We start from the raw sequence: 26,060 nt of genomic DNA on the forward strand, positions 1-26,060 counted from the left end.
GAGCATATATTTGTGCTCCTTCCATTTATCATACTGCAAATAAGTCACAGGAAAACCAAAACTATTTAGCTGCAAAAGTTAGTTTTATTTCATTTAATCCACTAAATAAAATAAAAGCATCATATTTAGTGAGATACTTCCACACTGTTGATGATTTTTTTACCCGTTCAGGAAGACTTGTCCTGCTCCGCACCTTCCATCTGCTTGCAAGAATCCTTTTTGTATCCAGCGGCCCGGCGCTGATCACGTGACACAATCACTGACTGCGACTAGTCGACATGAAATGTTAAAACTTGTGAGATGTCATACAACCGACTAGTCGACTAGTCTGTTCGCCCCCTGTTGGGTTGTAGCCATTCTTGCATTTGCTACCGTTGATCAGCTGTGGTGGCCATCTTGAACTTGGTTGTTGTCAAAAGTTAATCAGGTGTTGATGTTCACCCAGTGATAACTTTCTGAGAGTTTCATGAAAATCCACCCAGTGGTTCATATGATATTTTGCTAACAGACAGACACAGTTCACTCTAATAGTTACAGGTTAGGTTTTAAGCAGGAATATCAGCAGAATTTAAGCAGAATTCTAGAATTGCGCCGCTCAAGGTGGCTGCATGTTGGAGCAGCTCTGTTACTTTCATTCTGAGATTTTGCTTTTAGAAACTTAATTCCTGGTTTTCTGGATGTAAATCACATTTTTTGTGTGATTGTTTCCTCTGGTATCAGATGCTGTGCAGCTGGAAGAATTTTTACTGAGACTTTTTTTTGTTTTGGACATTTGTTATGATGCGTAACCATAGCAACAAGGAGGTTTTTACAACAACAGCAGCTGACTAACATCTCAAAAGCTCAAATAATATCTCAACTACGGCCCCAACTCTCAAATGAGTTGAAAAGGATGTTATGTGGATGCATTCTCATCTACCTGCCAGCTGTGCTTGAGTGCCTGACCACTGAGATCCCGCAACTAGCAGGAAACACGGCTCATGACAGTAGAAGGACATGATCGTCCCTCAGCACCTACAGTTGTCTGTCCACAGCTATGAGGAGCTCGGCAGACTGCTGGGAGGAGTGGTCATCCCTCTGGGAGGAGTTCTGCCCAGCATTCAGGCAGTCCTACAGCCCGGGGGAACCGAGAGGCCAGCCGAGTCTGGGTGGACGGATCGGACGACATCTGCAGCCAGTTTGTTAGGATCCACTGTGGGATGGACCTTTACAAGAGATCCTTCCTGTTTACAGCCATCAGTATCTATAACATCTCTTAATGAAATGAGGATAACGAGTTACTACAACAAATAATTTCCCTTTGGGATTAATAAAGTGTTTTTGAATTGAATTGAATTGAATTACGCAACGTGTAGTGCTCGGAGTATGTTTTGTAGAAAATGCTCAGCTACTACGTTCTGATCATTTTTGCAGTTTTCAACTTTGCTTAGCCGTAGTGGCCATTTTAAACGCTGCTGAGTCTGAAAGGTAAACGGGTGTAGATGCTCACTCAATGATTACTTTCTCAGAGTTTCATGGAAATCTGTCCCCGTGTGATAATTCACAAACACTGTCGTTCTCCTTCAGCAGTAACAACGATCCCAACTGGTTACACTGTTTTAAAACATCTTGTTCCACAGTTTAAATATAAAATAAGTTATTGCTCTGTAACATCTGTGTCTATTTTGCGTCTGTGTTGACTGAAGTCTAATTCTGCGTCCTCTAGGCCGCTCGGCAGAAGATCCAGTCGCTGGAGACGAGCGTCGACAGCTTCCTGTCCCGGGAGAGTAAAATGAAGCACATGATTCGCTCCCTGGAGCAGGAGAGGGTATCTTACCAGAGGACCATAGAACGCATGCGTTCCTGCCTTCCCCCCGATGCCCTGACAGATGTGGAGATGACCCAGATCAAAACAGGACCCAACGGGAAAGCCCAAACTGCAGCCAAGAAGCCCTGATGGTAATGGGGGCTGGGGGTGGGGGGTGGGGGCGCACAGGCTTGATGCTGAGACAAACGAAGCTGCCGAGCTCCGCCGTACTGCTGAGGTGTGAGCATTTTGTCAAAGTGTGATGTCCCGAGACAAACAGACTGGATTGGGGGGGTTATTATGTAATGCTGGTGGGTGGGAGGAGGCTTCTGTTCTACTTCCCAAAGTTTTGAAGGAGCTGCTGTTAGTCTCAGCTGTTTGCCAGTTTGAAGAGAAGTCAGCGTCTGCATCATCCTTCAAGTTCACACCACTCAAAGGGGACATTTGATGAGGTCACTACCTGAGCAGCATCAAACACACGCAGCCAACACAAGGTGCCTGTTGGAAAACAATCTTTTTGGACCTTAGGGTTAATTACAGCCATTACCGGAGATCCTGACTTGATTTTTGTTGTTTTCAAACTTGAACGACGAAAACTCAGGAGAGTTTCTTTGCTTTCTTATTTCATCTGATTCACTTCACATGCTTTTTGATCGTAATCCCCCGAAATGATTGAAGCAATATTCATGTTATCATCACTGTGTACTTGTTTGCGTTTAATTTTTATTGGATATAATGTGTAGTATGTTTTCTTTTGCCCAACACCTTTATGTGTGAGATCTTTGCACTTGTTGTTTGTTAAGGAGGAATTATTTTCTTCCAGAGCTCAGGCAGGATGTGAGGTTGTCTGCCTCGTCGACTTCCTGTGTGAGCAGCTGCACGGCCGCACAGCCGACTACTTTTCTTTTTTTTTAAATCATCATCTACAGACACCAACTAAGAGTTGGCACTAGGCCTGTCGCAACAAACAATAAATCAAATCATCAGATGATAAATTACAATTATCAACCTCATTTTCATTAATCTGCTTTATCATGTCTTCATGTCTCTCTCTCTCTTTCTACTGAAGACATTGGATGACAAAAGGCTCAACTCCGGTGCTCTTCACTGACCCTTCCGTGTCTTTTTTCTTTTCTCTTTAAAATCCATTTAACCGTCCAAAATCACATTTATGGATCGTTAAAAGCAGCTAAGCTGAGAAGTTAAGCTACAAGCTAAGCTAACAGGCCGACCTCGGAAAAAAACTTCAGTTTTGTCGAAGCCCCAAAATTCACGATTGAAACCCGTGCCTTTGTGTAAAAAAGTTGTTTTTCTCTGAAAAAAGAAGCTGAGAACTTGTTTACTGTTTTTTATTAAAAGCTTTGTGTGACAAATGCTAAAGGGCTCAAACCACACCGAGCATCCACCATTTTGAGAATTGAAAAACAGGAAGGAGAGACAGCCCATGTCACGTCAAGGGGCCTCCCTCACATTTTTATTAAAGAGACACACTGCTCGCTCCCTCACTATCCATCCTTTGGTTCAAACCGTCTTATACTGCCATCCGGTGGTCAAAAAAGTTACTACATTCAAAAATGAACCAACATTTCTTCTTAAAATTGACAATAATTACTACCGGTAATTGTTGTTAAGTTTCAAACAATATTATCGTTTATGCCAATAATTTCTGAGACAATCGCTCAGCAAAATTTGTTATCGTGACAGGCCTAGTTGGCACTCCCCAGGAGTTGCAGAATAAAGGTGTAGCTGAATGTACACACTTCCTTTATTTTTGTTGTTTATGGCAGTTATTGTTGAGGTGGTAACATCTGCTACTTTCGACTTTAAAACCAAGGAGCTGGTGTTGTCTCGCTCAGCGCTTGAAGAAGAAGCAGTGCTCCTTTTAACGTCAGCTTTGCAGAACAACTCAAGTGTTGAGGTGAGCAAAGAGAAAAGGAGGAAAAACAAGAAGTCGAGCACACTCGAGCCTCCTTTTCACTGAGTACTATATAAAATATATGCGCACACATGCTGCGAAGTGGCTGCGGACAGACTTTTTATGTTTTTAAAGAGTGTCCCTGGCTCCCTCCTCAGTTTTGTTTTATTCCACCTCCACGTCTGACTCACCATTATCAGTTTTTATCGAAGGAGGCGCAGTCCGAGTCATCCTTAAAATCAAATCAGGGTAAGTGTTTATCAGTCCTACTGTCCTTGGGGACAAGTGACACAGTTTTGTCCATTTTCAGTGGAAAGTTTTTACGCTGAAGCTTCAGTCCAAGCCTTATCATGTGGCAGCCAGCGCTGCATGTTTGTTTAGCTATCACGTGCACACGCCCTGTGAACTTTCAGTACTTTTGTTAAATCACAGCAGCAAGATTCTGCAGGGGGTGTAAATATAGTTCCCTGTTAAATAGATTAAAACATATCAAACAGCTGATTTTAAAAATCTGTTGATGGTAAATGTAGTTTGTGTAACTACAGTATTTGTCGCAAAACCAAAGATGTTTTGTTTCTTAGAAACTATTAAGTTAATGAATTTATTCAAAATGGAGTCCTTAAAAATGTTTTAACTGTTCTCCATCGTTTTCATTCTCTAAAGAAAACTTGATAAGACACCAAACACTGGTAGTAGATATTTGATTTATTTTTTATTATTTTGTGCCTAACCTTTCAGGTCTAATCAGAAGGACTTTACTGAGGTATGAGTTTTTTTTTACTTTACATCAGGTGCTCTTTAAGTCCTTGCTTACATCACTGTGCTCAAACCTGAGGGCTGATGGTACAAATAATCTAATCTTGTCCTTTTAGCACTTCAACTGTAGCCTTTAATGGAAATCTTTTGTACGTGGAAATGTAATATTGTGTAAAAGGCTAAAGGTGGACAGTTTTTGAGAGTATTTAAAGTTTTTTCAGTCTGTTTTTTATGCTTTGGGCAGAGAACTACACATAAAAAAAAAAAATCCTTGTTAATAGTGCTTTTTGAAAAGAATCCGTCAGATTTGTACAAATTTCTGAATTTGTCATAGTGTTGTAAAATAAAATGAAATTAAATGACGACTTTTTGGTCCCAATCATTGTTGCCTCATTGCTTTTAAGACAAAAGTAAAGCAAATTAAATTATTTCTATTAGTAAATACAGTAATAAATAAAAATATTGAAGGCTTGAAAGAATGAAGTATGTGAAAACTAAAGAATTAAAGTATAAGTTAGAAAAATAATTATAAAGCTCACATGTAATTGTATAAATTTGTAAATAAATAAATATTGTAGATTTAGAGGTAAATATTTTCCTAATAATGGTATTTTACACGTTAAAAATGTGTGGTGCCTTTTGTCATATTTTGTTTTTATAAACTTAATTAATTTATTTTTGACAGAGTTAACTTTTTCTGTTGTTGCTGTGAATGTTGTGTAACCTCTGTGTGCTGCTGCCGGTCTTGGCCAGGATTCTTTTGCAAAAGAGATTTTTAATCTCAGTGGGATTTTCCAGGTGAAATAAAGATTAAAATAAATAAATAAACAGGTGACAGTCTAAGTTATCACATGAATTTTAAACTGGGAAAAACATCAACAGCACTCTGGTTAAAAACTTCTCGTTTCTCCTTCAACATCTTAATGACACCATTGCTTGTGATTGAGAGGTTGCAGGTTCAAATCCCTGGACTGTTACAACAAAGTTTGGGTGGGAAAGGGATAGTGCTGATACTCTACCCTCATTTTTTCCACTGTGGGCACTTGATCAAGGCCCTGACCCCCCACCCCCAGCTGCTTCCCCGGCTGTGGGCCGTGGTAGCTCGGTGGTTGCACCAAGAATGGAATTTGGTGTGAAATCAATTGCCAAATTATGTGAGTTCACTCACTGTGGAGACCCATGAGGAAGGTAGGAGGTGAAAATGTAACACACCCCCCCCCCCCCCCTTTAAATTTTTTTTTTTTACCTGTTTCAAGAATTTCTTGGGCTAACTTCTCCATGCATTGACTTCATGTGTATAAAAACTATAATACTTGAGCAAATTATGTAAAAGTGAGAAAATGTGCACAGGTTAGTTTGTTTTATATTTGTTTTAAATTTAACAAAGCAGAACGGCGGTGCAGCGGTCGCCTCACAGCAAGAAGGCTGTAGGTTCACAAGCTGGCTGGGGCCTCTCTCTGTGGAGTTAACATGTTCTCTTCATGCACAAGGATTTTTTCTGGTTTTCTCTCGGACCAAAAACATTGTTGGGTTCATTGGTAACTTTAAAGTGTCAGTGAGGGTGTGTAGATGTTTGTCTGTCTATGTGGTCCTGTGATGAACTGGTGACATGTCCAGGGTGAAAGGAAATCCAATAGACAGAAATTACATTGAAAAACTCAACTTAGTGTATAGCAACAGTCTCAGTCCCTGCTCGTCAATGTTGTGTATGGAGTTGCATTTGGGCCTAAAACATCTGACCCAGCCCGAGCCCGTAGTTTTTTTTTTTCCAAACCTGACTCAGACTGGCCGATTAACTGTAGTTACAGACCCGAACCTGAAAAAAACCTTTTTTTTAATTAAGCCTTTACTGCTTTAAGCAAATCAGTTTGACATGATAGTCTTAAAAATGTAACGAAAGGAAGATATAGTATTTCTTTTTGTTAACAAGTCATCAAATAGATATTAACATTCAAAACAAATAGCCTAAAAAAAACAACTAAAGATTATACAGATGAACAACAATATTGAACAAGCCTATTTTCATTGAACGTGCTGAACGCTTCAGCTTTTTTAGCTTCATACTTCACCACAGATGACGGCAGGTGTGGAGATGCATGCGGCGGGTGATCAGCTGATCCATCTGAACTTATAAGTGGACTCTTTTTTTTTTTTTTTTTTACCTCTTAAACCGGCTGGTCGGACCTGTCTCCTCCTCAACAAGTAGATTAACACAAATTTATATCATGCATTCTTATTTAGTTTTCTTTTGTGCTGTATGATTCGTAAAACCGTATCAAAGCCCGAGACTGACCTGGCCCGCCCGTCAAACACATTATTTTGGCCTGAGTTTTGGGTCGGGCCGGGCTCAGGTTAGAAATCGCAGCTCTAGTAGACTGAAGGCAGCCTCACCACAAACTGGCTTACACGTGTGCAGAACATGCTCATAAATATCCGTTATTTCCACGCTGCTCATGTCCATATGAAATATGAGATAAATATCAATTTAAAAGTTAAAATCTGAACATGTAGGTGGAGTTCATCTGGCAGGGGTTCCAGTAAAAAAAAAATCATAAAAACTGCCAGCCACTAATTCCATCTCAGTCTTTCCGTTTAACGTGTAGTTTAGAAATAAATAAAACAGTGAGAGGGAGCCAAGCAAGTATTTTACTGGCCAAGGACGGGCGCTTTGAGAGACAGCAGCTATGAGCTCAGTCATTGTTTTTTCCTTGGAGGGTCTTACCCTGAATGGACTGTTGAGTGTAGCTCTGATCAGCTTGTGCCAGGCCTGGAGCTTGTCACACACAAGACACACCAGTGACCGCCAACCAGGAGCCTATCATACACTAAACAAAGGGGCCACATTCCTCGTGTATTCCCAGACGAGGACACATCCTGCAGCAGGGGAACAGTTGGATACAGGGTCTCCGCAGGGAATTGGCCCAGAACAACACTTCCTCTGCTGAAGACTTATCAGCTCTGTTGTGTGTGTGTGTGTGTGTGTGTGTGTTTTTAACTCCATCCTCACTATTTTCATTCTTCAACTCATCTGTGCCTCCCTTTCCTGCTTCCCACCCTCCTCATCACTCCCACTGGATTTGTGAAGATCAGAAGCTTTGGTATTGATTCTGGGCACGTTCCAAAAATTAGTGATGTGACTGATCTGAGACAGATTTCTTTTACCTGACGGCCCAATGACCTAAAAAAAAAATCTGAAGTGCACTTCTAGTTCTTTCTCTTTCTTTTAGTTGTAAACGTTAATGAACCCTTGGAGGTGCAGTTCTTTAACTGAGGAAGGCAGCGTTGGTGACATAAACCTTCAGGAGTTCCTGGATGGTTTTGTTTCAGCTGATGGTGTCAGTTTGTGTATTCTGTCAGACCTCGTCACTCTACCCCTCTAATGTTCACACTTTTTAACCCCACATTGTGGGGCGGCTGTGTCTGAGTGGTTAGAGCAGTCGTTCTCCAATACAAGGGTTGGGGGTTCGATTCCACCAGCAGTCACATGCCTAAGTGTCCCTGGGCAAGACACTGAACCGCTAATTGTCTCCGATGTGTATCCCATCAGTGTATGAATGTGGTAAATCACTGATTAATCTTTGTATAGATCTAGTAGAGTGTTGTATGAATGGGTAAATGAGACACAGATTGTGTTGTAAAGAGCTTTGAGTATCTCAATAAGATAGAAAGGTGTTATATAAGTACAGTCCATTTACCATCTGTAAGTTTAAACTTTAGTTTAAACTTACATTTTCATTTAAAGGGTTTTGTTTGTTAAGCAACTTGAACTCTGACCTGTGAAATATTCATGCTTAGGCTCCTAAACCCAAGGAATAGACAAAGGAAAATAATATTTTGACTATTTTTACCCACAAACATGCGCCTCGTTTTCTTTTTTGTTGTTGAATCTATGAAAAACACAAAAATATCAAAGTATGACTCAAAATAAATGTATTGGCTCCAACAAAATGATTCTCAAAGAGCTAAACTTGACCGACAGTTGATGATCATCTGAAATAACTCTCATGGGTTTTTGGGGTTTTTTTTCTTTAAAGAAATTACTTTCCGATACTGAGATACTGGTGGCACAGAGGTTAGAGAAAGTGGGCCTGTGATCAGAAGGTTGGCGGTTTGACTCCCAGTACTGACAACATCAAAATGTGGGTGGAAATGGTGAAGCACCACACCTGCCTCCACTCTCATTTGCTCCACCCTGGGCCCTTGAGCAAGGCCCTTAACCCATCTGCTCCCCAGATAGCAGCTCTCTGCTTCACACAGAGGGCTGTGGTAGCTCGATGGTCTGTGGTTGCATCAGGACGAACATAGCAAACAACAATTGCCATGTCTTCGTGCGAGTTAGTTTACTGCAACGACTCCTGAAGAAGAGAGCAGCCGAAAGAAAAGATAAAAACTTTCTGATACTGTATATCTGCTGCACATACTTTGAAAAGACCTTCACTTCTTTGTTTACCCTCAACCTGTAAGCTGTCCTAGTCAGGTATAAGAACTGCACAGAAAATGAGTGGAAAAGCAGACAAAGTACAAATAAAATGTTTTAAAGACCTTCAGAAAGCCTTAAGAAAGGATGATCAAGACCACTTTAAAGAATTGCAAAAACATTATGGCTTCTTTGAAACAAAGTAAAAACTATTTGTACATATATGTTTTCTATTCACTTACACTTAGTGTAGAACAACTAGACTGAGGAACAGCTTCTACCCTGAAGCTGTTAGACTCATAAATCCCTAACCAGGATTATAACTGTGTGTGTGTGTGTGTGTGTGTGTGGGGGGGGGGGGGATCACTGTATTGCAACTTTAATTGTTGATATGTGCCACTGATTATCCATGCTGATTGTCCATACTGCTGATCTCATGCTGCTGATTATTTCACGCTGCTGTATTCATTCATTCGTACTCGTCCACTCACAAAGACTCATGTTCGTGCTGCTGTTGTTCATTGTATTGTTTGGCACTATTAGTGACTAGCATATATCAGATGATATCTTAGATCCTTTTTTACCATTTCTTTTTACACTTTGTATTTTTGCTATTGTTGGATGTAACTAGGATCCTGTGTACATAATTTCGTTCCACCTCATGTACCACATCTGATGCAAATGACAAGAAAGAACCTTGAATAGCAGCTTCTGTTTAAAATTTTTAATAACTTGATTGTGTTATCAGACTGCTTGCTTCAGACTGAACAAGAAGAACACATCGCTGAAGCCCCGGAGCTCGAATGTTTACTGAGAAGTTGCTAAACTTCATCGTAATTATTGATCAACTGTTAGTTGTAGAAAACGAAGGATTTCACAGCTTGATACTTGCAGCCAAGATATAGTTTACCCTCCAGGAGATATTTATTAGTACATCAGTACACAGTCATAAAAAATACATATGAATTGAAAATTACAAGAAAATTATATATATATAATTTAATAAATTTATTCATTAATTTAAAAGAAACAAAATAAAACAAATTCATCAAAAAAATACATTGAATGAAGAGTGCAGAAAGAAGAAAAATATTATTATAATATTTACCCCTCATTTAAAAAAATTTATAAAATAACTTTAAACGAACTAAATTAATCACTTTAATATCCACTTTAAAGCTAGGAATGGAAAAAATCATGTTTTCTGTTAGCAGAATTTAATTCTAACTTTGAAACTTATCCAACATTAATAAAACTCACCTCAAGTTGCCTTTTTGGACATGCATGCATAGATTTGTGCAAATTGTACTTGAGAGGAGATTATTACAGCCTCATAAAATCATGATATCGGAAAAGTATCAGTATCGGCCGATATCCAGATATGGGTATCGGGAATTGGATCAGAAGTTTAAAAATGTGGATCGGTGCATCCCTACTTTTTATTTATTTATTTATTTATTTATTGTAAATTTATTCATTTCATATAAAAAACAATGACAATTTTTAGAAAGAAAAAAATTAAACAAAAAAACATAAAATGAAAGGAAGCAGAAGAAGAAAACATTTCTTATTATATCTGCTCCCTATTAAACAATCAAATTCAAACAATCAATTCAAACATTAATTTGCTTATTGTAATACAAAAGAATAGTCTCATCAAAATACCTTTATAATTTGTTAAATAGAAACAACTAAATATAATTCTTTAACAAAATAGTTTTAACCATTTTCCTAAATGTTAGTATCGACTTCGCTTTTTTTACATTGTCCTCCAAACCATTCCAAAGATCAATTCCTCTTATTGTAGTAGATCTACCCTTTAAACTTGTTCTGTACTTAGGTTTAACAAACATTTCTATTCCCTTTAAATTATAACTACTGGTCCTTTTCACAAAATAGTTCTGAATGTTTGATGGTAGTGAGCAATTCTGAGCTCTAAACATAACTAAAAGAATATTATAATCAACCAAATCATAAAACTTAAGTAATTTCAATTGACAAAATAGAGTACCAGAAGGATGACAATAATTTTTCCTCATTATAATTCTTACAGCTTTTTTTTGCAAAATAAAAATAGGCTTAGTTGTTGTCTTACATGCTGTACCCCAAACATTTACACAATAAATTAAATGCGGAACTATGATTGTATTATAGAGCAAGTACAAAGACTTAAAAGCAGAATCAATATGTTTTGAATGACCGTCCACTATTGCCACACCAAATTCTAGCTTGACATTTGTAAGACTGTGTTATAGCCATATATTTTTTACTTTTGAGTTTGATTAGCTTTGGTGACAATCTTGATTTGGATTGACTCCTGTATGTTTTATATATTCATCTACAACTGATAAACTTTTCATCAGTTGTATTCGAACAATACATTTGAAGTATACTTTGTGTGAGTTACATTAAAATGTATTTTATGGTTCATGAGATATTTTGCTCGCACATAAACTGGGTTGCCTCCAACAACAATGCTGAAATTTAGCAAAGACCACATGCAAGGTGTAACACTCAGAGTATATGTTGAGCAAAAATATCTCCATAGGTTGCTCGATTGTTCTTTTGAGGCAGATGTTTATGGCATGAGTGCAACGGAGCAGAATTTTAGCTAAAACAGGAGAGTAAGCTGTCAGTGTGAGCCAGTTGCAGTGAAGGGGCAGAGGAGAGACCGTGGAGGAGGAACGAGGTTGGAAAGGGTTCTCCTGCCTTATATGGCAATTTATACTGCACAGACTAAAAGCTGGAGTCATTTAGCTGAAAACACACGGCCGCAGCCGTCAGCGCGGTGGTGCAGGTCATGGAGTGTCTCTGCAGCAGCTCGACTTTAACTTTCCAACACGAGTATTCATAATTCAAATCAATAATGGTGCTGTCAGGAAGATGAGCAAACATCAAACTGCTGGAAAAATGTGTGTCAGTGGACTGGTGGCTCCCAAAGATCAGGAGGGAGTGACTGAAGGATGGAGATGTCTGTGAAGATTTGGAGGTAGTTAGTGAGGGGAAACAGCTGGAGGGGTGGGGGGAGGCATGAGAGACTCAGGTGGGCTCAGTCTAGTCCAGAGAGAGAAGCTGGCTTTCCCTGAGGACAGGAACACACACACACACACTCACAAATATGCAAACCGTGTCAGATAGTTCAGCCGTGCCTTGATTTCTCTCCATCTTCTCTGCCGTCGCCTGCTGCTCATGCTTTTTTAGAGCTCTCTCATTGTTTCTTCCTGCTCTGAAGCTCTGAAATAAACATTTCACAGTTAACAGCCTGAATTCCAATCAGCTATCCACACAGCACAGGCATGACTGCTCTCCCTCACTGACATGTTTTAGTTAGCACAGTGACAGATTTGCTTCCTACAGAGTGTTTTTTTTTACTGCGTCTGTACCTGTCATGGATGTAGCTGCCAGAGGGGCTGATGCTACACGACCACAGCCAAGAGTGACAGAGGAAATGGGGCTATAATGAAGAAACACAGCACTAATATAACGCACACTCTTCCTATTCTCAAGGACGATCCAGTCCGGTCCTTTGGTTCTTGTCGCTAAGATCAGGTAAGTCCACACATATTGCCTGGAGAGTTTTGTGATTAACGAAATGCATGTCATGTCTTCCTCATCTCTTTCTTGGCGAGAGCTCTTCCTCTTGTTACACACACACACACACACGCACGCACGCACGCACGCACGCACGCACGCACACGCACACGCACACGCACACACACACAGAAACACTCTCGAGGGTCAGCTGCAGAACATGCAGGGGAATAACGCCTGGCTTACCTCATCAAATGCTTTGTACATCTGTGGAGCCTCCGGAGGCCCAAATACACTCAGTATCCTTTTTGACACAAGAGATTTACATATTTACATGTTTGTACAGTCAGTGCACTTCAAGATGCGATCGCCCCCACTTTCTTGTTTGGCCCCGTGCGCTCAGATGCCTCAAGCCGAGCTGGTGCACATATTCTGACAAATAAAAACAAAGGGAAAGGAGGTGAAGCTCACAAACCATAAGTAAGATGTCTGAAGATCACATTAAGGCGTTTACACCCCTCCGCCCTCATAGGGTTCCCCAACAAATGTGACCAGTCCCAGGTGACTGAAATGATCAGAGTAGTGCTTTTGCGCCTCAGCTCCTTTCTAATCACATTAGTCAAGTGGTGATGTGCCTGGGCTGCATCACCTCAACAAAGGACAAGAAAAATGGGCAGAAAGGAGAGAAACAACTGGGCCAGTGGGAGGGGGCGGTCAGACAGACATGAAGTGAGTCAGACGAGTTGATATCCTCCCACATGCAGGTCCATCAAATAAAAGTGCAGATTCTGTATAAAGATCAGGCACAGGGAGAGTCTTAGGGCTGACTTTACTTGTGTGAGTGTCCATGGTTAGAAAATCTCTGATCTGGGTGTATTATGATCAAATGATAAGGGACTGGGTGTGACGCCAGTATAGGGTGTCTGACATCATGCTGTTCGAGTATTACCTTTTCACAAGACCACAAACAACACCAGCACAAAGAGGAGGTCGTGGGCAGTGCTCGTGTGACTCAGTGCACTCTGGACACATTGTGATGTCAGCCTTTGGAAAGTCCATAAAAGCAAAATAATGTGTTTCACGCAGAGGCTGCCTGAAAAAAAAAAGTTGCTCATTTTGAAGGTGGAAAAGTAACAAACAGTATCTTACCTGTTGTAGATAACTCTTTGAACAACATCCATTTGGAAAAGTATAATTTTAAGTTGATTTATAAGCTAATATGTGACAAACACTCGTGAAGTTGTTTTAAGATGACTACAATCCACTTCTTGAACTAGTTGCTAGCTCATCAGTTTGATCAGAGCTAATATCCCACAAACGTTGAAAAACTGAAAGACTTGGCCAATATGGGGCGGCTGTGGCTGAGTGGTTAGAACAGTCATCCTCCAATGCGAGAGTTGGTGGTTCGAATCCACAAAGACACTGAACCCCTCATAGCCTCTGGTGTGTGTCCCATCAGTGTATGAATGTGATCTAAAGCACTGATTAGTCTCACTAGAATGATTTGTTCAATTAGCTTTGTAGAGATCCAGTAGAGAGCTGTATGAATGGGTAAATGAGGACACAGATTGTAGTGTAAAGTGCTTTGAGTATTTTGAAATAAGATAGAAAGGTGCTATATAAGTACAGTCCATTGACCATTTACCATCCACTACAAATGAGGACGTAAATCAGGATTTGTAAGGCTAACTGTAGTACTTCTACCTAAACCAGTTCAAAGTGATGTAAACAACATTAAAGTTAATCATAGTTCATATCCCTTGAAGCAGAGTTTTATGTAAAGGTTATAATCAATTTCTGATCAATAAAGCACATCAGAGACTCTACTTCCTCAGGCGGCTGATGCGAGCTGGTCTGGGAAGCTCAGTCCTCACCTCCTTCTACAGGTGTGCAGTGGAGAGCATCTTGTGCTCCAGCATCAACATGTGGCATGGAGGCTGCACAGCTGCAGAAAGAAAAGCTTTGCAGAGAGTGGTGAAGGCTGCACATGTTGGAGTCAGTCTCCCCACCATCACAGACATCTACACCTCCAGATGCAGGAAGAGGGCCACCTGCATCATGAAGGACCCCACTCACCCAGCACACACACTTTTTGTCTTGCTCCCCTCAGGCAAGAGGTTGAGGAGCATTAAGTGTAGAACCACTAGACTGAGGAACAGCTTCTACCCTGAGGCCGTTAGACTCATGAATCTCTAATCAGGATAATCACTGTGAAAAATCACTTTGTGTTGCTGCTGATCTGTTTCATGTTGCTGCTGATCTGTTTCATGTTGCTGCTGATCTGTTTCATGTTGCTGCTTCATGCTGCTGTGTTCATTCATGCTCATCTGCTCACACAGACTCATGTTCGTGCTGCTTTTCGGCGTATTGTTTTTATGCTACGCTTATTATTATACGCTGTGCTTATTGTATTTTTAGTTTAACATTTTTCTTAGTTCATATCTTAGATCTTATTACTGTTTTCTTTTATATTTTAAACTTTATTGGAAGTAACTGGGACCCTGTGTACACAATTTTGTTCCACCTCATCTACCACATGTGGTGCGAATGACAATAAAGATCCCTTGAATCCTTGAATCCTTGAATAACAAATTAGTATCTTACTTGTAGCTTGCTTTTTGAATGATCTCAGTTTGGAGAAATAAAGTTTTATTCTAAGTAAACTGATGAGCTAGCAGCGAGGTTGATCAATGACCACGCCAAAAATGGTGGCTGCATTCTTAAAAATAACTCCTGTGAAAAGCCACAAATATAAAACCTCATCAGTTTGTTGGAAAACGGTTTTATAAACATTTCCATCATTTCCAATATTATACATGTTTATTTACATAATCTCTTTGGTTGAGTGTCTGGTTTACTTCCAGTGGGATTTTCATTTTGCCAGACTAACAGTGTAATGTGAAACTAAGGGTGGTCTATAAAGGTTTTACAAAAAAGTGTCTGCATAAATCTCTATGAATGTTTTTTAATTTGATTTGAAGTGAAATGGCAGCAGTCGGCTTCAGTCTCGTATACTAGAACTAGTCGTTAGTTTTTCAGTTTAGTCAGACTTGAACTTTATTTATCCAAACGGAGGTCGTTCGAAGAGCTATCTAAAACAAGTAAGATATTTATTGTTTAAGGATTTTTCACCGACCTGTACTTTTAATAACCTGAAATGTAAATTGAACTTTTTAATGTTCTGCTGGGAATTTGTTCAAACAAATCAGTGAGTTTCACGATGAAAATGACATGACTTGTTTTTTTAGAGTTCTGGTGTCTTGTTTTTTATTAGAATTCTTTCCCCATCCAAGCCAAGCTGTTCCTGTGTTTTATTATACCAATCTGACATTGCTGAAGTTGGGAGGGGAGACAGCTGTACTTGTGTGGCCCCGGGCGCACCCATCATTAATGCCAGCCTCACTCCTCTCCTCCTCCATCCATCCCTTGTTCCAGATCTCTCCGCTTCACTCCCTTCCCACCTACATTGTTTTTCAAAACAGCACCACTCCCTTTAGATATGATTTTTCTGACCTCATTTTCCCTGCCAGTCCTCCCACCTGTCCATCCGTCTTAACTAAACAACTGCTCTCCCTCTTTCTCTCTTCCTCTCTGCACATCCTCACCTCCCCACTTCTTCCTGCCACTACCACAAAACCTGTGCTGCTTTGGTCAAAAGCAGAGGGCCAGCTAAAATGCCAATCAAGATTTTCTTGAATAGACAATTTCCACATTCATTCACATCTGATGATCTGTGTTAACGTGAGCCAGGAGACAATCAACATCCTGCGTTTCCGAGCTGTTTGTCAGTCAACTGTGTTTTTAATGACATCCTTTTATTCTTTCCTTCGTCTTGAGGATTTTCCCATCTCATGAAGCCAGTATCCACCTGTTCCCCTCCATACTGTGATCCTATACCTGTGACACTTAAAGGTTGATTTCCCACAGTGCATCATTAACCTTTCCTTCCTTCTCTTGGTTAAACCCACCGAGCACATTCTGCCGTTAGAAACTTGGAGAGCATGCCGTGATCACTCAAGCATGATGGAGGTTTCACCAGCAATCATAACGACGTCCTTATTAGCCCTTACACTGATGTGAGTCAATATCTTATGGTGTGATATCTTATGATCGGAGTAGGAAATGTAGGCAAAGGTGTCGGTGAAATTTTTATACGTGTCACCTCCTCATATCTGCCATGTGACATGTACATGCAGGGTGCAGTCAGATGATACAAGCAAACACAGATAAGATGCCTCCAGGGTGAAGGAAGTTCACCCTTATGCTCACATGTCTGTCATCTTTTAAATTATTTTTGCTCTAAAAGTCTAATCACAATGAGCGAGGTGTAATTAATGTTTCACTGTTGTATGTGCGGTTGAGGACCGTGGGTGAGAGGATGTAGTGAGTGTGCGGTCTCTCTAACAAGCTCCCACTCACCCCAGCGGAGGCAGGCAGGGAAGGCTGGAGTGACTGCGAGGCTGTTAGAGCAAGTGGGTTGCGTTGGATGTGTCCATGTCTCTCTCTCTGTGTGCGTGTGTGTGTGTGTGAGTTAGAGACAGAAAGAGAGAGAGAGAAAGTGTGCCTGTCAGTGAGTGTGTGTTGACTATGTGAAAAGGAGTGCATGTGTGTCCTTTTGTGTGTGCTGTACTGGGATGTGGAAATTGAATGGAGCCTTTCAGTTCTGCTGCTCGTCTCCCCGGGGGTGAGAGACCAGTTGCCATGGTTATCCTGGAATCCTGCCGCTAATGGGTGGGAGTTTGTGTAGCTCTGGCAACCTGGCCTGTCTAGGTTGTATGTGTGTGCACATGCATGTGTGTGTGTGTAGCAGGGGGTGTGGTCGGGTGGAGGCGACATACTAGGACACAGGAGGTCACACATTTGAGAGCACAGTTTCCATTCCTGGACCCTCCTGCTTGTGTAAACATTGAATCTTGTCACAGATGTGTGCTTACAACATCGTGCATAGCTGGTACATTAAAGTGATAGTTCCGATCTTTTGAAGGGGTTCTATGGAAAGGTTGTGAACAATTTATATCTTTCTTGTACATAGCTCTTTGAACAATCTCAGTTTGAAGACAAATAAAAACTGTCGAGCTAATGGCTACTTTGAGAAAGATCAAGACCAGAATAAATTGCTGTCATCTTAAAACAACTCTAATCTCAAACATACTGTTTCATGTGAACACTGTTTCACAAACTATAACACATTTCAGTGTTACATTATTATTTTGGCAGCCATATTAAGGTTTTCTTGTTGAACGTGCTCCAGACTGCATCATGAACGCCACAGCTAGCTGCTACTGCTATTGATGCTTACATACAACCACAGAGTTAAATGAGTAATTGTGTATTGTACAACTGGCAGTGATAATAAAATAGAGTTCACATAAAATACTGGAGTATTTTTAAGATGTCAATAATCTACTTGGGGGACTGTTTAAATGAGAATGGACTCTGGAAATGTTAGTTTGGTGACAACATAATTAAAACCTGCTAATGTTGACCTTTTTACAGTTACTAATGCACTAATGTGTAAAATCAGCACCGCACACCCAAATATGGTCCTAACTATTTTCGGTTTGCATTAATGTCTTGTTTTGGCCCTTTACACCTCCTTTGTTATATACAAATATATTTGAAAATGTATTTACTTTTTGTGTGTGTGTATTTTACATTGTGATAGCAACACAAAATGTTCCTGGGTGTTGGATTGACTGTAGAGCACAGCTAAACCTTAGGTAGATATGAACATTGTTTAGACTTTTAGTATTTGAACAAAATGGAAGTAGTCATGATCTTATCTAGACCCCAAAGCATTGCAAAACACAACTTTGAGCATGTGTGTGATTAACTGTAAAAAGGTCAATGGTTCAGCTGAAGTTTCCATGCCAGGCTGGGTTGCCAGATAGAAAATGGAAAGAAAATGAAGATGAAAATCTATCCTTCATCCATCCATCTGTCCATCCGTACGTACGTACATACGTATACATACAATACATACATACAATCTAACACGATACAATACTACTTTATTTATTAAAAACTTTAAGAACAACACTGTTGGCCAAAAATGCTGTACACTAACACATAAAAGCATAAAAAACTATAAAATTAACTGAAACATCAAAAAGCAACACAAATACAGTCAAGGTTTGCAGAGGCAGGAAAGTCAAACACCCTGGAACCGCCATCTTGAACTGGAATGTACATACATAGATAATCTTTTCCCACTTCTTCTTTTCTGAGTTACTGGGGTCACTGGTGCCCATGTCCAGCCATCACTGTGCGAGAGTCGGGGGACACCCTGGACAGGTCTCCAGTCCATCACAGAGACACATAGAGACAAACAACCATTCACTCTCATACACACTTAGTACAGTCACTTCAAAGTTGTTGTGTTTTGTCCCAAACTATGAACTGTGCTGAGTGAGGTGCGTTTTCTCAGAGCGGGGAGGTTATAAAATGAGATGTGTTGTGACTGTGCACAGAAAAGGTGTGTGTGTGTGTGTGTGTGTGTGTGTGTGTGTGGGTGGTGGGGTATAAAAAAGTAATTATTATATATCTGTCATCACTGCTTCAGCAAAAGACTCACGCTGTTGCAGAATGAGAAACAAAGTGATTATTTCCAAATTGGTGAATACAGGAACCTTTGTTTGGACCAAGGATGTGGTTGGGTTGCTCCAAGACAAAGAAAAAGTTGAGCAACACTAACTGAACGTTAATATCCGCGGCTGCTTACTGTTGTGCTGCTGCTATCGCAAGCGCAGAAAAATCATTCACTGTTGTCGTGTAAATGAATTGCAACATAAATGTTACAGTTTCAGGCAGCACGGTGGCTCAGCTGGTAGAGCTGCTGCCTCTCAGCGAGCAGGTTGTCCCAGTTCAAATCCCGGTCTGGGGGCCTTTCTGGGTGGAGTTTGCATGTTCTCTCTGTGCATGCGTGGGTTTTCTCTGGGTACTCTGGTTTCCTCCCACAGACCAAAAACATGATGTTAGACTTATTGGTAACTCTGAATTGTCTCTAGGTGTGAGTGAGAGAGTGAATAGTTGTTTGTCTCTACGTGTCCCTGTGATGGACTGGAGACCTGTCCAGGGTGTCCCCCGCCTCTTGCACAGTGATGGCTGGACATGGGCACAAGTGACCCTCGAGACCCGAAAAGGAAGAAGCGGTTAAAAGATAATGGATGCTAGAGTTTCAATAAAAACATCTTTGTGTAAACAGCCTCATAAACTCTGCCTTTCCCAGACTAATTATTAGCTCTTCATTCTGGTTTTAATTAAACTATATATATTCAAACTGTGGCCGTTCAAAGAGCTGTCCACAACAGGTAAGATGTTTGTTGTTAAACTTTCTACATAATCCTATTCAAAAGATCAGAACGAGTTATTTACAAACCAAATGAATATCTGCTGGTGTTACTCGTTTCACTGGTCTTTGCTTCAGTTGAGCAGCTGTTTACAAAATCCACCTAAAATACATTTTTATACACCCGTCAAAAGGAAGACATGTAATGGGATCGTCTTCACCCAGTCGTTTATGTATATGTTACTCTTGTCTTACCTGTAAGTTCTTATCTGCTCAATATAGTTTAACAAAACATCATATACATATGTATCATCACTAGAAAAAGTGTGTACAGTTTTTCTCACTAAAGATTTTTTTGACTCAGTGTGATCACTGATTTGAAATGTAATCTTTAATCCTCGATCTGCTCTTTCTAGTATTGTAGGTGTGTGGCCTTACCTGTGCAACGTGTCATGCGCTGTCCTCTGACTGCTTTTGGTCAAAAGTGTAACACTGTTCAAATGAAAGTCCACCACCCGCCCACCTGCTCATTTTCTGTGGCTCTTGTCATGTTTTAGTCATGAAAAGATTCATTGTTGTTTTTCTAACCAAATATACAAATTTGACAAGATTTTGAGACGTTTTCTGAAATTTTTTAAATTTTTAACACAAGGATACATCTACTGATTTTTATTTATTTTAATACTGACTTAGTTGCCATCTGACAATAGATGTCCTTGTTGTTTCTTTTATTGTCATAATGATTGTACAACTACAGGTTATTGGATGTTTTTAAAAGCCTTTGCAAGTCTCCATTGAGGAACGTTACTCATAAATCATTCCACTTCTCTTTAGATGCAGATTTTCACAGACTGGACAACTCTACACATTTTTACATCAGAAAGATACAGATCGTCTGAAATGCTCTTTTGTTTTTCATACCACTTACTTTAATGGCTTTTTGTTGTCCCTTGTCTCAACTTTTTTTATATAAGTATTTCGGACAATAAAAAATAAAAATGATCTTATTGTTTATTAAAAAAATAATATATGCATATATAGAGAAAGATGAATACTTCAAGTTCAAGGTTCTTTGTCATTCACATCACATGTGGCACATGACGTGGAACGAAACTGTGCACGTAGGGTCCCAGTTACATTCAACAATAGCAAAATATAAATTGTAAAAGAAACAGTACTGAGGATCTGATATAATCTAAGAGATACACTAAACACTTAATAGTACAAAACAATACTCTGAACAACAGCAGTATTACATACATACATGTACATGCCTACATTGTATGACGTTACCACAAATGACGTGCCATATATATATATATATATATATATATATATATATATATATATATATATATATATGTGTGTGTGTATGTGTGTGTGTATAAAAATGGCAAACAAAACACTTTTAGTTTAAACATTTAATATGTTTACTTTGTGTAGATGTGAATAAAACAAAGATTTATGAGATTTGCAAATCATTGGATTCTGCTTGCATTTTGATTTTACATAACTCTAAAACTTTGTTGGAACTAGGGTTGTGTTTAATCTCTCTCAGTTGTTCCAGAGTTGAGGGCTGGTATAATTTTTTTTAAATTTTTTTAACAAATGTACAGTTGTGGAATACAAACCCTTTAAGTAAGCCTAAGGATTTAGGATTTTTACCTAATGTCCACTGATTAGCAGCATCTGCAAATAAAACTATGCAGTTGTTATAAAAATTTTCTCGAGTAAATAAGAAAACATCTAAATAAGCCTCCTAATGAACATTATTCCAGTTCTTTCCAGGGATCGTCACAATTTAAAATCACCATCCTGCAAAATGAACTCGCAACAAAGGCCATTCTAATCTCGTGCTGATGAAATTATTCTTTCTTCCTTTACAGCATTATTGCGAGTGTAAAACATAATGCAGCGAAACAGTTAAGTCCTGCTCTCTTTGTCATCCCCATCACCATCCCTTTACCCTCAGGCAAGTGGGACTCTCGTGTGAGCACAGAGACCCCACTGAACAGGAACACAGAGGATAGTGGATAATGAGAACCTCCACACTGAGCACATTAGTACAGTCCAGGAGAAAATACTCTGTCACTGAGTGCACCATGTACTGTAAAACTTCTACTACAGTATTTTAACAGCCTGTCCACAGTAAGTTCCACCACAGAGAAGTTTAGTTTGTGTCTTAAAGTGCATGCTTTTTGGTTGTATCATAAAATTAGCATTTCAAGTAGGACAGCAGTATATTATTAAACTCGACAAAGAATACATGCCTACATTGTATGACGTGATCAGACGATCCTAATTGTTCTGTTCCTGATGTTCCAGTTGAAGGCATTACAGATGTTTCTGGCTACCGTTCCTCTTGAAGGACTGATACATACATTGCACAAACCACTCATGGATGTAAATGAACGTGGCTCAGGATGTTTACTCCTCTCTATTCCAGCCATCACACACCACAGCCTGTAAACATTAGGAAAAATGAGTCTCTCGTACAAAGTCCAACGAGAATAAAAATAGCAAATAAAAGCAGGAGGAACACTGGGATTGCAGTCAGGAGTGATGGTTTCAGTGTGTTTCCTGGGGACAGAGTCACATGTCAGGAAACTTGCAGCTGACGAGCTTGCTGTGGCTTGATTTGTATCTTAACGTTTCGTGTAAAGTACACAGATTTTCAGAAAACACATTTAGCAGGGGGCTCAGGAATGTGGGACGGACATGTGGTCAGAGTCATGGGGGGTAGACGGACTTTGTAGATCCACCCCTTGCTCCTTAACCCAGATTTATGGTGAACAGTTACATAATTCCATAAACACTTTTTTTTTTTTTTTACTGTGGAGCTGAAACCTGAGGCAGCAGACACAGCAACAAAGGTATCAATTATTTCACTTACAACTTATGGAGTCGCTTGAAAAAGCCCAGGAACTATCTCACACTTTGGCTTATAGATTTTTATTTTTATGTTTTCAGACATCTGGAGTATATAAAAGTGAAATTATATTGCAGAGTTTGTAAACTCGGTGACTTCTCTTGGTCATTTTTAAGCGACCTGCAGCAGTTTTTGTCTTGTGGAGTGATATAGTGTCATCTTATATAATCTATTGCTTCCTATTGTTCCACGACAGCAGCAGGAAGAGGCACTGAAGCTAAAAAAACTTACACTAAAGAATACACTCACCTCAAATAAACCAAAACTTTTTAAGTAGTTTGCAAAAAGTATCTTCCTCCTTGTTCTCCTTTAGTTTGCATGCTGCCACCCCCACCCTCATATTCTTGATATTTCCACTCAGACAGCCTCAGCCTTGACTCAGGGCCACCCCATGCTCTCACTGTCCAACTATTTAACTAACCGCAGTGAAACAGCTTTAATTTCAGCTTGCTGCTCTGCCTCACTCAATGTAAGATCGCTTGGGGGTCTTTCTGGAGAGCTGCGTTGTGGGGTCCAACAGGCCAGGCAGGCAAACAAGGGAGAAGCAGCTTTGCGCAGTTCGATCTTTCAGACCTCAGAGATCCATAAAGTCAACCTGAAGAGCTTCCATGCAGAATCAGTCATTATTTATGTTCACTTTAAATGTTGGTTTTGTTATCTGAATGGAGGCGAGAGGTGCTGATCTACTAATGTTACCTTTTTTATAAATAAAAACACCACGATGAAGGACGTAAGAGGAATGGCACTGCCGTAATTATGGACCAATACAATTTTATATAAAATGTTACCTTATACTTTTTATTGTCCATGAGCTTTTGTTAATGATTTTTGTAGACAAACATTGTAGGCAACAAACTTAAAAAATAAATTAATATGACCATCAGTTTCAAAGACATGACATGTTTGCTGAATTAATCGAGCTGTTTTGCTTACCAAATCACATTGAAGATGCTTTCATTATTGATATGACATTGATGAGGTATATGAGTGTTAAGAGTCTGTTTAAGACACAAAAACATAAAAATATTATTTCTTGAATGGGCAAGTATTGCCCGCTGCCTTGCATGCGAGATGAGATGAGAATGAGATGACATTTTTGGGTGTAATTAATGATGAACAGCTAACATGGAAAAATCACATAAATTCTGTAAGAATAAAAATAGCTAAATCTATTGCAGTACTATACAAAGTCAGGGAATTATTAAATGATAAAGCTCTGTACATGTTGTATAACACAATCATTGTTCCACATTTAATCTATTGCATTGATGTTTGGGGGAAAGCATGTAAAACATTTACAAAACCTATTTTTATTTTACAGAAAAGAGCTATAAGAATTATCACCAGAAAGCATTACAGTCGCCCATCAAGCACATTATTTTATCAACTGAAGTTATTGAAGTTCCATGATTTGGTAGATTACAGTATTTTATCAGTTATGTATAGGGCTCAAAATAACACATTACCGTTAAATATTCAAAGAAATTTTGTTAAAAGACAAAGTTGTTATAATCTTAAGGGGATAGAGATATTTGTCAAACCAAAATTCAGAACTAGTCTGAAGGGAAGGTCTACCTCAATCCAAGGAGTTGGATTGTGGAATGGTCTAGAGAGTGGTGTTAAAAATACCAAGTTAGTGTGTGCATTTAAGAAAAAAATCAAAGCTGAATTGTTAAAAAAAAAAAACAGAAGTAGCTTAGTGTGTATTGTATTAGAGTTAGAAAAATTAGAAAGAGTTGTTCGTTTTGTACTGTTACTTGAAGATTATTATCATTGAAATAATTGTTTGAAAAAAGGGGCAGATATAATATGATTTTTTCTTCTTTCTGCTGCCTTTCATTTTAAATCTCTTGTATTTTTTTTATATTGTTATGGAATTGTTTTGTTTTGTTTTTTAAAACGAATAAACTTTATAGCATACCATACCGTACCATGCCAACATGTTAATCAAACATCTTGCAAAAACTGTTTGGGATGACGTTCATCAAGTACCACACCAACTCTTAGCTCAAAATTTGTAAAACTGACAGCGTCATGGCTATTTTTGTATTAGATGATATTGCTAAAGCTGATTAGCTGTGGTGGTCATCCTCACCTGAGGGGATTCCAAAAGTAAATCATAAGATGTACATCAAATGATGACTTTCTGAAAATTAAACTTAGATCGGTCGTTGAGATATTGAGCTAACAGGCAAATGGACAAACACTCAAACAATCAAACAATCAAACAAACAACAACAGCAAAGCATTAAGTGTCAAGCCACTAGACTAGACTGAGGAACAGCTTCTACCATGAAGCTGTTAGACTTGTAAATCTCTAACCAGGAAAATCAATGTAATGCCACTTTAATTGGTGATATGTGACTTATCTGTGCTGCTGATTATCCATGCTGCTGATCTCATGCTGCTCATTATTTCATGCTGCTGTATTCATTCACATCCATCTGCTCACCACAGACTCATGTTCGAGCTACTGCCGTATTATTTTACATTATTAGTGTTTCTCCTATATCTCAGATCTTTTCGCTACCGTTTGGTGATCATTTAGAGCACATGTGTCATACTTAAGGCTCGTGGGCCAGATGTGGCCCCCCACATCATTTTATGTGGCCTGTGAGAGCTTATAAAGTCTGATTGTCGTATAATAAATAAGTAAAAGGGTGCACTGACAACAAAACTAACAAACTACATTTCCCATAAAGCATACAGATTATGTTACCTGTGAAGTAACAGCATCCCACCTCTAGATTGCAGATTTTCCACATCAACATCATTTTCCAAACAAGTGGAATTGAGAAATACAAACAATGATCCCACAATGTCCAGGAAGAGAAAAATTAATGCAGATGGAAGGCTGTTTCAAGAAAGATGGGGAGGTGAATATGTGTTTGTGTTTCAAGGAGAGAAAACAGTATGTCTTTTGTGTTATGAGACAGTGGTGGTCATCAGAATACAATCTACATGGGCATTTTCACATCAAACCCGGAGCTATGCCAAAATGAGCCTTCAACCCTAATGTTGTTATTTTGAGTTTATTATACTTATTAAATGTATTTTATTATTTTATGTTAAATTTGCAGCAATCTATTTGGGACTGCAGGTTTATGTGTTTATGCTGGCAAATGCTTTCTATAATAAAACCATCTCTCATTAGTTTGATGTACGACCTTGCCAGGCTGTGTAGACATTTGCTGTTTGTAAAATGCTACACCTGTCACATGTTCTTAGCAGCTCACAATTGTTGCTTGGACCGTTCTGCCCCTTTTAACTGTGACAAAAATATTTTGAAAAAAGTTAATGTTATTTACATTTTTTGTTATTTATTTGTTAGTTACATGTTATTTTTCCTTATTCACTTGGAAAGTTTGATCTTTGATTTATAGAGTAGTGTGAATTTCATAACCTGACAAAGGTTTTATGTTATAACAGCAGATATAT

General features: G+C 39.2%; 2 protein-coding genes across 2 annotated transcripts in view; both read left to right on the top strand.

Moving 5' to 3' along the window:
* The window catches only part of tbc1d4 (TBC1 domain family, member 4), a 58,038-nt gene extending 56,102 nt beyond the window's left edge, over nt 1–1,936 (top strand). Inside the window, exon 22 of the mRNA XM_037687052.1 lies at nt 1,706–1,936. Coding sequence (XP_037542980.1) covers nt 1,706–1,936 — 231 coding nt within the window. The remainder of the gene's footprint in view (nt 1–1,705) is intronic.
* klf12b (Kruppel-like factor 12b) overlaps nt 1–26,060 on the top strand; it is a 267,312-nt gene that overhangs the window by 106,521 nt on the left and 134,731 nt on the right. The window lies entirely within an intron of this gene.

This window comes from Nematolebias whitei, chromosome 13 (genome assembly GCF_014905685.2).
Source record: "Nematolebias whitei isolate Nwh7 chromosome 13, NemWhi1, whole genome shotgun sequence".
Classification (NCBI taxonomy): Eukaryota; Metazoa; Chordata; class Actinopteri; order Cyprinodontiformes; family Rivulidae; genus Nematolebias; species Nematolebias whitei.